The following is a 16,193-nucleotide window of genomic DNA, read 5'->3' as shown; positions in this document are numbered from 1 at the left end:
TGGGTAACAATTAAGTACCTTACTGTAATTATTTTCAATTAAAATGTTCAGAAAGAAACAAATCGCATCTTAGCAAAGAGCAATTTCTCAAGGAAATGTTTTGCTAGAACTGTCTGGGTGTTGTGAGTCGGGAGGGGACAACTGACAACTAGGTGTTATTGGCAAGCAGGTTTGGAACTATTTTTCTTATTGATCTATTAACTAATTAACCTGTCTGGTGATGTCACCTGGAAGGCAAAATATCCATTACACCAAAACAGGCAGACATTTGGGCGGTCTTTTAAAACAGCTCTTAAACTAGAAGGTCATTATCATAATGTTCGCAATTTCAGAGCATTATTCCAACCTCATAATGTGGAAATATACATAAAACACAGAAAAATCACTTTTTTGACTGCACTGGGCCTTTAATAAAAATCATAACCTCTGATAATCTTACTCAAAAATACATGTCAGAACAAGTGAATAGATTTCAAATCTTTATTGTAAAAAAGGAAAGAATCTGTACAAAAAATTCATGTAGAAAGTTCATAATACAAAAAAAGAGTCAAAAATAGCACATTTTCACTGCATGAAACAGATTGAGATTACAAAAAAATGCGGAGCTACTTTACAGTACCTTCAGTAGCGCTGTCCCTCTGTGAGGGAATGCATTGGAGAACGGAACCACAAGAAGTCACATAGTCGCCACAGGAAGTGGACCACGACACAGCACACACCACAGGATGTCATGAGCCAGTCAGGAAATGAACTACACATGCTCAGAACGCTATGGGGACGCCCAGTCACCCACAGAAAAAAAGTGGTTGGGTATTCTCACAGGTTCTTTGCGTACAAGTGTAATTACACTGCAAAAAGGGGCTCTTTAAAAAAAGAAGCCCTGAACTGAAAACAAAGCAGACTGCAGTAATGTTAAGGCCATAAGTGACACAGTATGGCAACACACAGAAAATAGGATGATCACAGTTGTATCCATCAGAACGTCTGTTTCAGGTTTACATGGCAAGTTGGGACTGTGTTAACCTCTTGGGTTCAAGGTTAAACTGCTGGCTACAGTGAAGGCTCAGTTTCTCCCACTGACATGCAAACGTTCTCAACCGATTTCCATCACTATATTGCTTGTTGTTGTGACCTCTTTCTAGACATTTAGACCAACTTTGTTCCTCGTTGTAATGCTTTGGAATGATAGTAAGTTGGTTTACAGAAATGGTATGTGTTTCTTAAGGCCTGCTTTCCTGGACACTTTGAAATAAAACTTGATGTACAAACTGGTTATGGAAAAAGTCATACTACGCCACTTTTAAATGGAATGCCTTGGCAAAGACAGATATCAATGCTCTAACACAGTTGACAGTTCACCCTTCGTGTAACTGGGGATGAACTGACTTGGGTCCAGTTAGTTCAGTCTATTGTCAGATATTTATCTGTCAGCTTTTTCAATGCTCATTTTATTGGTTCTTGGCTTTTAAATACATTTTGAAATCATCTTTTATTAGGAATGAAAAGTAAAAATAACTTAATTTCATCACACATTTTTTCAAAACAAAACAAAATGCTACAAAACGTGGCTACCGTCACCAGAAATTAAGGTCTTCAGTTTCTTCTCCCAAACTTCAATACATGTATCATACAATTAAGGGAAATTTGATCATCATTTGATCACCTTTAGTAATCATGAAAAGATACAGATCCAAATCATGTTTTAACGAGAAATGCCATCTCAAATCCACTGGATTTAAATACACTAACTGCTTCCAACTGTCGGTCCAAAGACAAAAACAACTGCACACATGGCAGATTTCAAACACAAACAGAGAACTTACAATTGAAGTACTTTTAAAGCTCATTGACTCTCATCCAATAATAACAGTTCTTCAGACAGCGAAATAACCATGATGGCTTGTTACTGGCTCCTACTATCAACCTCCAAACCATGCCATCATCTCCCAAAACAAATATATACAAACAATTTAACACTGGTAATAATAATGGGATTGTCCGACAGTGCTACTGCTCAACTCAGCGCCTCCAATAGAGGTGATGGTCTGGTAACTGACGCATACAGTGTTCCGTTCCAGTGTGTGTGTGTGTGTGTGCGTAAGGAATGTGTGTGTGTCAACTACTGCTCTATCCAGGGTCCCACACACCAACCGCTGATTGTCCCGGTGATAGAGTAGGCCATTCTGGAGGGAGTGATGGAAAAGTCAATGAAATGTATTCAGGTTCGAAGGGAAGAGTAGCAAACATATCAATTTATATACACCACTACACTTTTAAAAAACAAAGTGCGATAGGGTACTTCGGCTGTCCCCGTAGGAGAACCTTTTGAAGAACCCTTCTTGGTTCCAGGTAGAACCCTCCGTGGAAAGGGTTCTACTTGGAACCAAAAAGGGTTCAACCTTGAACCAAAAATGGTACTCCTATGGGGACAACTGAAGAACCCTGGCATTTTTTACCAAGTCAAGTTGGTCTTGTCGGAAACTATAGGCCGAGCTCTTGGAGTGAGGAAATCCTAGTTCTAGACAGTAATGATTGTATAGCGCAAGTGTGTCTCTACAGCAGATCCCATATACTATATCGCTATATTATTCAGGCCATAGTGTGACTTACAGGGGATTCTACACGGGCCCCTCAGTAGCCGCATCAAGCCACACTGTCAAGGCCAGTTGAATTGCTCATTCTAGCATAGCCTCAGTTGGAAGAAGTTGTACACACACATACAGGAGCCATAGCCTCTTCACCAAGTAAAGCCTTCGCGTCACCACGACACCCAGCACTGTGCTTCACAGTTTACAAGGAAGGATAGGAACACACACACAAGACCACACGGTCTGGGAGACCCACCTGGGTCAGAATGCTACATCAATAGCTGTCCCAACGAGAGATTGAAAAAAACATATATATATATATATATATATATATATATATACACACACACACACACAAGATGTACAAAAGAGACAAAAGAAAAGGGGTCCGTCCGTTCCAGCGGACTCAGTCCATTCTGAAGCAGTCTGTGATTCGTCCAGTAGGGAGCTCCGGCGCATCCAATCCCGATCCAGAGTCAGTTTATCTCAGTCGGTGCAGACTGCTGAGGGTATCCGAGAGGAAACGGAGGACTCCTAGACACAGGCCTCTCCAGCCCTGCCGTTGGGGGATGCCACCCTGAGAGAGAGAGAGAGAGAGAGAGAGAGAAATAGGGAGAGAAGGAGAGAGAGGGAAAATTTGTGGTCAGCCCCAAAACAATTGTGTCTTTTATTGTTGCCCTTTCAGTCTTGATGCTCGTTCAAATGAATGATTGTTGACAGTCTGCAGTAGTACATAAGGGATAGAGGTCACATTGTTGATGATTGCAGTGTAAGACCACACGGACGTAAGTGACCTAATTCTGGACAACACTCAATTGACTTAGCTCTTAAGATCTATTTAGAATAGCTTGGGTCTTTACAAACATCCACAATTACACCAAGAGATTCATTTAGAAAATGCCATAGGATAGCATCCAGTTCCCTGCTTTAAGAGAAATTCACAACATCCTATCATTATGATATAGGCTCTGTGAAACCACTACTACACAGTCTCGTACTTTCTAGATTCTATACTTTTTAACAGACTTTAATATCCCCTTACTGGAACAGGTGAGCTTTCCCCGCATGTGAGTCTGTGTGCGTGTGTGTGCGTGTGTTTGTGTGTGTGTGTGTGTGTGTGTGTGTGTATGTGTGTGTGTGTGTGTTTGTGTGTGTTTGTGTGTGTGTGTGTGTGCGTGTGTTTGTGTGTGTGTGTCTGTGTGTGCGTGTGTGTGTGTGTGTGTGTGTGTGCATGTGTATGTGTGTGTGTGCGTGCGTGTGTGTGTTTGTGTGTGCATTTGTGTGTGTGTATGTGTGTGTGTGCGTGTGTGTGTGTTTGTTTGTGTGTGTGTATGCCGTGCAACTGGGTGGAGTTAGGAAGTCCTAGACAGACACTGGCTGCAAAACAGAGCCAGGAGAGGCGGCACATTGCCCGTCAACAGCTGCTTTGAGTCACTCACTAAAAATAGCCCTGCTCCTTAGTGAGAGAGAGAGAATGTGGGAAAGAGACAGAGAGAAGTAGTGAAAACCAGACACTGACAGACAGAGAGATGCCAGCAGAAAGCTTATAATAATACACAACGAAAGAGAGTGAGAGTTACCGCTCAGAGAGGGAGGGAGAAAGAGAGGAAAGATTGAGAGGTGGGGAGAGAGAAAAATAGAGTAGGGGAGGATACAGGGTAAGAGAAGATAGAAAACCACTGGCCATGCAGAGAAAGAGGGGCACAGTTGGGGAGGTCACAAGACAAGATACAGACAAATAACTCTGAACAAGAGAAACAGTCGAGTGGTGGGTGTGTGTGTGTGTGTGTGTGCGCGCCCTTTTGTTGTTACTCGTGCTCAGGAAGCCCCTGTTCTTTTAGCTATCCTCACTGTAAACCACGTTTCTGAAAATCCCCTGTCCTTCCACTGATACCAGACAGTAGGGCAAGAGCCAGTTTAACCAGGGCACACAATACATCGCCATCCTGCTCCACAGACCAAGGGCTTTATTATACTGTAATAAACTTGACAGTTTATTATGTGTGTGTGGGTGTGCGGGCATTTGTGTCTATGTCTGCGAGTGCGCGTAGTAAATGTTGGCTCGGCAGAGGCATCCGTGTGAGTGAGTGAGCGCTGGAGTAGAGTGACGTCGGATGTGTTTGTCTGCAGAGGGGGATGCAGGTTGCCGGGGGGGATTAGCCTGTGTTTACCCCTGCGACTGCCTCACTGACTGGCTCCTCACGCGATACAGCCCAGCAGGGCCCCCATTGGGAGGGAGGTAGGTGAAGAGACAACGGAGGGCGGGAGGGAGGTAAAGACACAACGGAGGGAGGTTGTTAAAGAGACAACGGAGGGAGGTAAAGAGATGAGGGAGGGAGGTAAAGAGACAACGGAGGGAGGGAGGGAGGTAAAGAGACAACGGAGGGAGGGAGGGAGGTAAAGAGACAACGGAGGGAGGGAGGGAGGTAAAGAGTCAACGGAGGGAGGTTGGTAAAGAGACAACGGAGGATGGAGGTAGGTAAAGAGACAACAGAGGGCGGTTGGTAAAGAGACAATGGAGGGAGGGAGAGAGGTAGGTAAAGAGACAACAGAGGGAGGGAGGGAGGTAAAGACACAACGGAGGGAGGGAGGGGGAGGTAGGTAAAGAGACAACGGAGGGAGGGAGGTAAAGAGACAACGAAGGGAGGGGGAAGGTCATCAAGTTCCAACAACTGGAAACTCAACTAAAGTCACAACACTCCCAGCTCATGGATATCAGATTGATCCATTTACACCACTGGCACATGCTCAATCATGCACACATGCGCACACACTCACATATACACACACATGCACACACACTCACATATACACACATGCACACTTACACATGCACATTTAAAGTGATAACACCTCTACACATTTATTAGAACAGACCAAACAATACACCATCTCATAAAGGGATAATTCGACCTTACCATTCTCTGGACGATCGTAGCATTCAAATCGTCGCCGATTCTCTTGAGCTGGTTGGCCACTAATTCCACCACCTCGTCGTCCAACCGCGGGTCCGCTACTCCAGGGGCTCTGTGCTGGGGAGAAGCCTGGGGAGAGCGATCTCTCTGGGGCAGCAGGTCAGGGAGGGGATCCCTGGCTGTGGTGTCCTGGAGCTCTCTGTCTGGGTCTGGGGAGAAAAAACAACACGTGCCATTACTGCCTCGGGCAGACAGCTGGACCTCCATAGCCCACCACGACCATCTCTGAAACACAACATCAACTAGCCTATATCAACGGCAGCACAGACCAGGCTGAATCAGGTCAAGTTTCGGTAGGAGGCAGATTGTGGATAGCACGCTGGCACATAAAACATGTCTCCTGTATTTTATTATTTAACCAGGCAAGTCAGTTAAGAACAAGAATTCTTATTTACAATGACAGCCTAGGAACAGTGGGTTAACTACCTTGTTCAGGGGCAGAATGACAGTTTACCTCTTCAGTTCAGGGATTCGATCTAGCAACCTTTCGGTTACTGGCCCAACGCTCTAACCACTAGGCTACCTGCTGCCCCTGTATATTGTTGTCACGTATAGCAACAAAAATATGATCTAAAACACCCCCCCCACACACACACACACACACACACACACACACTTCTCTGGCTCCATAAGAGTCTTAGGTGTCTAGAAACAAGCATGAAACCATATAGGCTACAATCTTAATGATGGCTAGGCTGCTTAGCAACACAGACCCATTGTTTACTGGGTTAAACATGTGCCCCTCCCCTTCCCCCAAAGCAACCCTCCACCACCCCTGTCAGACTGTTCAGGCTAGTCTCGAAGACTTTTTGAAATCTTGGGGCTTGCCGCCATCAACCCCGTATTTTCCCCTTCAAAGTTAGAATGTAATCTCCTAATCTGCTTAATAAATCTAGAATACGTGTGTTTGTGTATTACAGTGTTTGTTGAAAGAAGGAACTCCTGTCTACTCTGTACAGCTTCAGAAGAGCTCGCATCACTGCCACTGCCGACAGTGGTCGAGAAAATACGTTTGAAATCAAATCCCATCAACTTTATTTGTCATATGCACAGGCTACACGGGGTGTGCACAGTACTATGAAATGCTTTAGTGACCGTTTATAAACTGCTTGCGCAGTGTCAAGATTCGTAGACACTTCAAATGAAGTGGAAGGAAAAGCTCTGTGCATTCTATGGATGGTTTCCGTCCAAATTTCCTCCTGAACCCCACTGTGTTTGTTCACAACCCTGACAGAACGCTCCACAGGAAGCAAGGCTCCTGGCAACCGCGGGATTTGTGTCACTGTCCTGAGTATTTTCTGATCCTTAAGATGCAGGTGACTAGACAGCGAGAGGAGAGAGACAGAGAGAGAGAGAGAGAGAGAGAATGGAGAGGAACTCTGGCTTGTTGCCAGGGTAACTATAAACTGGAATCAAGCCATTGGCGGACGGATTCAGGGTCTAGGCTGGGATAGGGTGGACAGGCTGAGGGGCGGGGAAGGACCAGTCTGCCCGGGGACTGGGGAAGAGGCAGTAAGAGCCAGAGAGTGCAAAAGTAGGAAACACAAGGGAGGGGAGGGGTTAAAAGAGGGATTAGAAACAGAAATGGTCATGTAGTACAAGCGGCGGTCCCCGCGGAAGGTAACAGGGGGAGAGAGAGGGCTATGCCTCTAACCAGGGAGGGCATTGACAGGATGGATGGTTGACTGGCTTGTTGAGCTGATATCCCGCTGAAGGAAGTCGAGCAGACTTCTCTCTATGGGAAGCCATGAGCAGGGGACAAGTCTCGACATGCCCCAACCACAGTGTTTGACTTACAGCCAGAAAGAGAGAGAGCGCCAGAGAGAGAGATACTATTCCAAACTATTCCTTTCAGTTACATAGCCACATGCTCAAAATGCTTCCCTCACCTCCTAAGTAACTCCATAGCCCCAAGACCAAAGCCGGCAGCCCTAAAATCCTCACATGCACACCAATACCACACCACATCAGTACAACCCTGAGCTCTTCTCTGACAAGATTCAGAGAAATAGCCTGATCCATACTTACCATTGTAGTAAATGACAGTGACAATTACCCACATGCTGTAGCTTGTGTCCTTCAAAACATAGGCTTAACTTTTCACACCTGTCAATGACTGTGAAGCTCCTATTCGAGATGCAATACTCTGACTGCCTTCTTCCTGGCCCCTCCCCTCATTGGTTCCCATCTCAATTGTTTAGCGGTTTGTTTACTCTTTCCACAAGCATGGACACACCAGATCAAACTGAGTGAATAAAACAGTAGCAAATGTGTAACATTCGGTTGAAAGCTTTCTATCTGGGGTCCATGCCATTGCCAGGGGCAGACTTCTTAGTTAGCAAGTTCATACTAAAGGGCCTCCCGGGTGGCGCAGTGGTTAAGGGCGCTGTACTGCAGCGCCAGCTGTGCCATCAGAGTCCCTGGGTTCGCGCCCAGGCTCTGTCTGTGGCCGCGACCGGGAGGTCCGTGGGGCGACGCACAATTGGCCTAGCGTCGTCCGGGTTAGGGAGGGCTTGGTCGGTAGGGGTGTCCTTGTCTCATCGCGCACCAGTGACCCCTGTGTGCGCCAGGCGCAGTGCGCACTTGCCAAGGTGGACGGGTGCACGGTGTTTCCTCCGACACATTGGTGCGGCTGGCTTCCGGGTTGGATGCCCGCTGTGTTAAGAAGCAGTGCGGCTTGGTTGGGTTGTCCATTGGAGGACACATGACTTTCAACCTTCGTCTCTCCCGAGCCCGTACGGGAGTTGTAGCGATGAGACAAGATAGTAGCTACTACAACAATTGGATACCACGAAAAAGGGGTAAAAAAATAAATAATAACAAATTTTAAAAAGTTCATACTAAAGGCAATCTAGGTAAAGCGTCATCAGGTTTAGGCCATATAAGGGAGGATGCTTAAAGGACACTGTATTTACATCCTACACGTGATGACAACGGTTTTATGACTACTAGCCAACCCATTTCTACTTGGTGGAAAATTAGCAGATGAGGAACTTCACTTAGATTGGCTTATCTTAGATGTACAAACATCAACAAGTATAATAACAATCACATTGAATTATATTGCTCCATAGTCAATGCATCTCCATTTCATCAACTTTCCTTTTCGATCGACTCACACATTCCATCACACAGTTGAGGGGAAACTTTCCCATCCAATGCCACTGCACTAGCATGTGAACATGGTGTCCTTTGATGCTAGTATTTCCTCATAGCACTAAGCTATTCACAGCTACCACTTGTAATCCTATGACCATGGTTTCTGCCTCAGTGGCTTACCATTTAGGCCTATGCCTAAGAACTCTGTATTAGCAGCAACATAGACTATATGACTATATGAAACATCACAGTATCCAGCAACTAGTAGTAATAACCTACCTGTGCTTGCTCTTCTGAGGGTGTCCAGTGGATGGGCACTGGGGGGTGGGGAGGCTTCTCTCTGGGGTTGGGGGGTGGAGAGCCCTGGCTGGGCTGGGTGTCCATGTTGGGGAGCAGTTGGCAGGACTGGTGGTATGCAGCCTGGAGAGGGTTGTTGCTGCCACCAGGCCAGGCGTCTGGCCGCTGGACTTGCATGCTGCAGGTGTGTTGTCTGCCCCGGCCATGGTGGTCCACTCCACTCTCCATCTGGGGGCGGGCCATACCAGGTGCAGTCTGTTGATGTTTACAAATGCATAACAAAATTGTAATAGACCATGACTGATCGCCCCTTTTACAAACTGTTGTCACCTGGTGGATATTGGGGAACTTTTTACTATGAGCAGTGTGTGTTTGTGTGTAAAGGTATGCAAACAATTAAGCCGTATAAGATAAGCCATCTTTCCGACTTGAGGTAACTCTCTCTGGTTCTAAATCAATAGTCTGAAAATGTAGGAAACATTAACTTGCTTGACCATGCTGTAGGTCATGTAACTGTTTGTTACATTCAATATGCTTTGTGGACTTCACCGGACAGATGTTGCTCTCTGGTTTTATGATTAAACATTATGTGTCTTCTTATTGTCTCGGCCTCAGACCTATATATCACGGTCGCAAGGCATATGAACTACCATGTTATAGAGCAAACAACACAATTATCACAACACATATGTTGTAATAAATTATGCTCCTACTGGGAGAGCCAATATGGCCGACCGGTGGCTTCAAAGCCTCTCAATGGCCAATACAAAGCATCAGAAATCCAGGGTTTAAATATACATCATTGGGTAATACACCATGTCAGGAAGAACTATGTCCTAGGGGTCTCGGTGCTGTGGAGTTAGAAATTCCTCAAAACCAAATATCAAGCAAAATTGTACATTAAATTTGGTTTAAAGGTACAAGCTTAAAATACCTTGTTCCACTGGAAATACAGATTGTCTTAGCATATGTATGTTTTCAAAAAGTGACTTTTCGACAGACAGTTTAACCTATCAACCCATATGTTATGTGGCCGCTAGATGGCAGCCACTACGCCCTCGTGTGTGCGATCCTTATTTATAAACAAATCCACAGCCAAGCCAGCAGCGGGTCGACACGCGCTCATTCACATCACTGAGCGCGCCAAACTCTGTCGGCAGTAAAATTGTAATTTTTTTTGTCAAACGCCTGTCATCCCATTAACTGTTGCAAAGCTTGATATTATTTTTGAGCAAAACATGTATTTACGTTGTAACACACAGGTCGTATCATTCCTATCCGACTCAAAATACATAAAACGTTTCACACGGATATTATGAAGTATGGAAAATAAACATTGAAGGTGGATTGTGATTGCGCAGGATAAACCGTTCCACGCGATAGGGGTCTGCCTCGGTCCCAACTTGTTGAAATACTGCCTTGTGACAGTCATGTAATTGAAGATGGGGAAAAATGCTCAACATGGTATAAAAAACGTGAATTCCATATCTCGAAGTTGAACGTGGAAATGCATCACTGGGCTGCTGTCATTTGTTATCTTATCTGTTCCTCTCCACACAACCATAAAAGTTCCCACATCAAACTCATGACAGCCAAGTGTGTAAAACAAGAGACAACAAACGCTTTCGAAAGCAGCAACCAACAAGATGATGCCACTTGAATTTCACACAAACACACTTTCTGCATTACAGGAAAACCCATTCATGCCGCTGACTCCTACCACGTGAATCCTTTATTTTCATATTTCTAAATAGCTAACTTACATCATTGATTGCCTCGAAAACTATATTCTGAAACTACTACAATACGATTACAATGTAGCATGCTAGCTATAATAGCCTAATTTGACGTGTCAAGTTATTTTGACAGCTAGCTAAATCCACAGCCGAAAAACCCTCTAAGGATTTAGATAGCACATTTTGTGTAGCTAGCTATATCTAACAACTCGACCTTGAAAGCTAACGTTAGCAGCCTGTCAAAACTCAGCTGTACAGTACAGCTGTAGCCAAGTCTAGCAGCATCATCAAGATATTTGATAACTTTTAAGACTTACTTGATGTATCTGATGATTCGCGATTACTGTAAATCTGTCTGTAGTTGAGGCACTGTCGATGGCTTGTTGACATCAGAATGTGTCCAACAAGCGGCTTGTCCTTGCGTTGGCTGTGGAAGAAAGTCCACTTGCAGTTTGTGACATTCCACGTTTCCCGCTGCGATTCTCAAAAAAGTCAGCCCATTCAAACCATATAGTCTTATTTTATTCCGTGGAAAACGATGCTTATCCAACACGTTATCACCGAGCTATGGTCCAAATGTTGATAACAGGGGAGACTGTTTCATAGTGGTATTACTCTGCTTTCACTCCCGCGGTTGGCTGTTTCGCCACGCCCTCTCCTCGATGCATTTACAACAAGTCCTGACATGCACATCGACAAGATACATGCTGCTACTCAGTTTAAATACCCCGGACAAGACTTTCAAGGAAGAAACAAAACACCTTTTTGCCCAACCCTGCCCCATTCCCTCCCCTTTTGCTTTCCTGTGAGTTTACCACGTCTGTTGCACCTTTTATGTTAACGGTCAACAAAGCCTGGTTGGATAGTAGCTGGTGCCTCGAGCCTATGGGTGCAAAAATCTGTAATATTTTTAAACCTGTCCTATGTATACATTGAATGGTAAACAGCATAGTAAATCAACAGCAGCAGCGTCATTATCAATGCATGCATTTGTCAGACCATAAAAATCATGTTGGTCTCTTTTGGTGTGTTGTGAAGTTGAGATGGGGTATGAGGAAATTGACTGCATTGCATATTATAACACGTAATATATGACGTCATTGGTTATAACCTCGTTATAACCATGGGCTGTAGGATACAATAACACAGACACATACATGAACAATTGTAGAGTAGGCCTGTTGCACATTGCTTGAATGACACTCATAACCTGTCACATTGTTAGGGGTGGTCACCCATTGATTTATTGCACCCCTTTTCTTTATCAATTGCATGCTTGTTATTCGAGATCAGATATTTTTATGATCACACATAGGGGAAAAATATACTTGAAAAAAATCACTTAAACGTGTTGCCCTTTTGTGTGGGGGAAAACAACCTTTTAGGGTAAGATGTATCTCTAAAATGTATATTTTTCAATTTCTCATTTGGATAATTGCAATGATGCAATTGAAAATGGTATGTGTAATCCCTTACATTAAAGACACCAAATGCAAAATGATGACTAGGCCTATGCAGCTAATGCTTTGATGTTTTAAATCAAATCCTTAAATGACCTCCCACATAAACGAAAACATGCCCAAATTATAATATGTGATTAGGACATGTTTTGTCAAACACTGAAATCCAGTTATGACAAATCGCCTAATCTGTGGATATTCAACCTGCTTGCTGATATTGGATTAGATATATTAAATTGTAGTCTTCATGTGCTTTTCAAATGACAAGGCCTTTGCTTTTTTGTGTGTGGTTGTTTGCAAACATTTTGCAGATTTGGGATCTAGGGGTTTGTTGACTAGGTTACATTGCAGGCTCAATTTCATAGCATATGTCTCTATAGCCTATATATGCATTCATTTAACACGTTTAATTATGATAATGTAGCCTATACACGCTGTCAAAATAACCACAAACTGCGCATTGGAAATCCCCTTGTCTTGTCCTTTAATTAACCTCAGATGTGAAACGTGACTGTGCGACCATTGACCCCAACCATTCAACTGCGGAGTGCCCGCGGTGCGGCTTTTGTTGCGGTGCCTAAATCGGATGGAAATGACAGATTGTCCTCGCTGAAAAAGGGGAATCCCTCGCAAGTACATGTCCGGGCGAACATCCCATCATGGGCAAATTTGCTTGGCATCTTGCACGACTCACGAGAGACCAGAAGAGAAGGCAATACAATATACATGAATCTCAACCAACTCTCCCCACCTTGCCATACAGCTAGTTAAATTAATTGAGACATTATCTGCATGCATATCTAGGAATAAAATATAGACATATTTTAGTTAATCTCTAGTAATCAAACGTATTTGGTGTTCTATTTAGATAAGAAACAGCCAAATGGCCTTGCATTTTAATTTCATGCTGAATGATTTATTAATTTTGCGTCTCACTTGGACAGTCATAATCATTCATGTATTCACACATCAGTGAATCCTGCTCTAGGGATCTATTGCTCTGATACAGAACACAAAGTGAACATTTTGATTGGGATGCACAGCGAATGCTTTTCGGGAACTGAGCCCTCATAATCAAATGTGACAACAAGCTGTCAACAATTTCATTGTTGGAATATATAATGCTGCTGCTTTACGCTGTGTGGTGCCACACGGACGATGCTGTTAATGGTGGATGATGAAGTTACGCCCTTGGTCATGTGATTGGTGTTCTATTCTTGGCTGCATCATGCGTTAAACGAGAGCACATCATTTGAGTGAGGTCATGCAACTCAAATGAGGGCATGATAGCGCCACAACCACATGCACTAATTGATCTGCCCTGTCTGTTTACCTGCACATACACACTCCCTAATAGGCAATTTTCACCTCTGTGATAGTGACAAGCATGCAAATGAGATCATTTGCTTTGTACTGAGTTATCTCCCTGTTGTTTTCCCCATGCCCTCTGTTCTGTGCATCATCATCAGGTCCCCCCTGTAGGAGGGTCATGTCTAGACAAGATACAGTTTATGTCAAATTTACTTCAAAAGTTATAATTTTTTGCACTTGAGTTAACCCTAATCCTAACCCTTTTCCTAACCTTAAAACAAAGTATCCTACCTGCAACTTTAATTATCCTAACCTGCTGCACAAATTCTGCACCAAATGTAAATTCTGACATAAACTGACATAAACTGTATATCATCGAGTCAAAACTCTGTAGGAGGGCCAGAGCTAAAAGCTGTCTTTATGCGTATGTGTGTGTGTGTGTGTGTGTATTTGTATCAGTCTGGTAGTAGTAACCAAAACAGAAGGCCACAGCACGTCTCCTAACACATTGTAGGATGAGCCAATGTTTGGGTTATCACAATGACATCATCCATTATCCCCCCCCACACACACACACCCTCTCCTATTTTTTTTCAACTCAGATGGGAGACTGCAGAACCCTCCCCCCTCCTCCTCCCCCACCTCAATTTCACAAATTACTTTTCATTGTTGCTGCCTTAATTAGCTGCTAAAAAGGCGTAGTTGGGCCAGCTGAGGTGGCACTGGGCAATCAGCTGCCTCCACAAACAAGGTAATGGCAGGGTGCTGAGAGACAGACCTGAGACCTGAGCAAACCATCACCAGGTAGCACCCCTACCATGGAGTACTGTAGCAACCGGGGTCTACACTACTGTGTAAGAGACAGCGCGTGATAAACAGGCTTTCCCGAGAGTTCTGTCTACAGTCATTGGTCTCCATAGAGTGGAGACTAAGACTACTGTATATCTATAGCAGAGTCTGAAACTATACATGACAAACATATGAACATTATATGGCTGTAGTTATTACTGTATACGACACAGATAACTATTTATCTTAGTGTTCCATAAATCGAACAACGTGCAAAACACCAGTCTCAAAGTCAACAGTGAAGAGGCAACTCCGGGATGCTGGCCTTCTAGGCAGAGTTCCTCTGTCCAGTGTCTGTGTTCTTTTGCCCATCTTAATCTTTAGTTTTTATTGGCCAGTCTGAGATATGTCTTTTTCTTTGCAACTCTGCCTAGAAGGCCAGCATCCCGGAGTCGCCTCTTCACTGTTGACGTTGAGACTGGTGTTTTTGAGGGTACTATTTAATGAAGCTGCCAGTTGAGGACTTGTGAGGCGTCTGTTTCTCAAACTAGACACTAATGTACTTGTCCTCTTGCTCAGTTGTGCACCAGGGCCTCCCACTCTTTCTATTCTGGTTAGGGCCAGCTTGCGCTGTTCTGTGAATAGAGTAGTATACAGCGTTGTACGAGATCTTCAGTTTCTTGGCAATTTCTTAGATGGAATAGCCTTCATTTCTCAGAACAAGAAAAGACTGACGAGTTTCAGAAGAAAAGTTTGTTTCTGGACATTTTGAGCCTGTAACCGAACCCACAAATGCTGATGCTCCAGATACTCAACTAGTCTAATCAGCACAACAGTTTAACTGTGCTAACATAATTGCAAAAGGGCTTTCTAATGATCAATTAGCCTTTTAAAATTATAAACTTGGATTAGCTAACACAACGTGCCATTGGAACACATGGTTGCTGACAATGGGCCTCTGTACGCCTATATAGATATTCTATAAAAAATCTGCCGTTTCCAGCTACAATAGTCATTTACAACATTAATGTCTACATTGTATTTCTGATCAATTCAATGTTATTTTAATGGACAAAAATGTGCTTTTCTTTCAAAAACAAGGACATTTTTAAGTGACCCCAAACTTTTGAATGGTAGTATATACACTGCTCAAAAAAATAAAGGGAACACTTAAACAACACAATGTAACTCCAAGTCAATCACACTTCTGTGAAATCAAACTGTCCACTTAGGAAGCAACACTGATTGACAATAAATTTCACATGCTGTTGTGCAAATGGAATAGACAACAGGTGGAAATTATAGGCAATTAGCAAGACACCCCCAATAAAGGAGTGGTTCTGCAGGTGGGGACCACAGACCACTTCTCAGTTCCTACGCTTCCTGGCTGATGTTTTGGTCACTTTTGAATGCTGGCGGTGCTTTCACTCTAGTGGTAGCATGAGACGGAGTCTACAACCCACACAAGTGGCTCAGGTAGTGCAGCTCATCCAGGATGGCACATCAATGCGAGCTGTGGCATGAAGGTTTGCTGTGTCTGTCAGCGTAGTGTCCAGAGCATGGAGGCGCTACCAGGAGACAGGCCAGTACATCAGGAGACGTGGAGGAGGCCGTAGGAGGGCAACAACCCAGCAGCAGGACCGCTACCTCCGCCTTTGTGCAAGGAGGAGCACTGCCAGAGTCCTGCAAAATGACCTCCAGCAGGCCACAAATATGCATGTGTCTGCTCAAACGGTCAGAAACAGACTCCATGAGGATGGTATGAGGGCCCGATGTCCACAGGTGGGGGTTGTGCTTACAGCCCAACACCGTGCAGGACGTTTGGAATTTGCCAGAGAACATCAAGATTGGCAAATTCGCCACTGGTGCCCTGTGCTCTTCACAGATGAAAGCAGGTTCACACTGAGCGCGTGACAGACGTGACAGAGCCTGGAGACG

General features: G+C 44.2%; 1 protein-coding gene across 1 annotated transcript; it reads right to left on the bottom strand.

Annotated features, from left to right (window-relative positions):
- Window positions 1-466: 466 nt before the first annotated feature.
- On the bottom strand, window positions 467-11,372 carry LOC135559670 (uncharacterized). Its single transcript, XM_065000255.1, has 4 exons — window positions 11,013-11,372; window positions 8,942-9,214; window positions 5,507-5,712; window positions 467-3,165 (listed from the first exon to the last, which is right to left on the bottom strand). Exons 1-4 carry the CDS (start codon window positions 11,083-11,085, stop codon window positions 3,070-3,072), a joined length of 648 nt encoding a protein of 215 aa, XP_064856327.1. The 5' UTR covers window positions 11,086-11,372; the 3' UTR covers window positions 467-3,069.
- Window positions 11,373-16,193: the final 4,821 nt, after the last annotated feature.

Source organism: Oncorhynchus nerka, linkage group LG14 (assembly GCF_034236695.1).
Source record: "Oncorhynchus nerka isolate Pitt River linkage group LG14, Oner_Uvic_2.0, whole genome shotgun sequence".
Taxonomy (NCBI): Eukaryota; Metazoa; Chordata; class Actinopteri; order Salmoniformes; family Salmonidae; genus Oncorhynchus; species Oncorhynchus nerka.
Note: the sequence above shows the minus strand (reverse complement) of the source record. Positions and strands in the feature narration are given on the sequence as shown.

Coding starts and splice junctions, on each gene's coding strand:
- LOC135559670 (XM_065000255.1), bottom strand. CDS start 11,085: ATGTCAACAAGCCATCGACAGTGCCTCAACTACAGACAGATTTACAGT. Junction 5,713..8,941: donor CCTCAGAAGAGCAAGCACAG/GTAGGTTATTAC, acceptor TTTTCTCCCCAG/ACCCAGACAGAGAGCTCCAG. Junction 3,166..5,506: donor CTACGATCGTCCAGAGAATG/GTAAGGTCGAAT, acceptor TCTCTCTCTCAG/GGTGGCATCCCCCAACGGCA.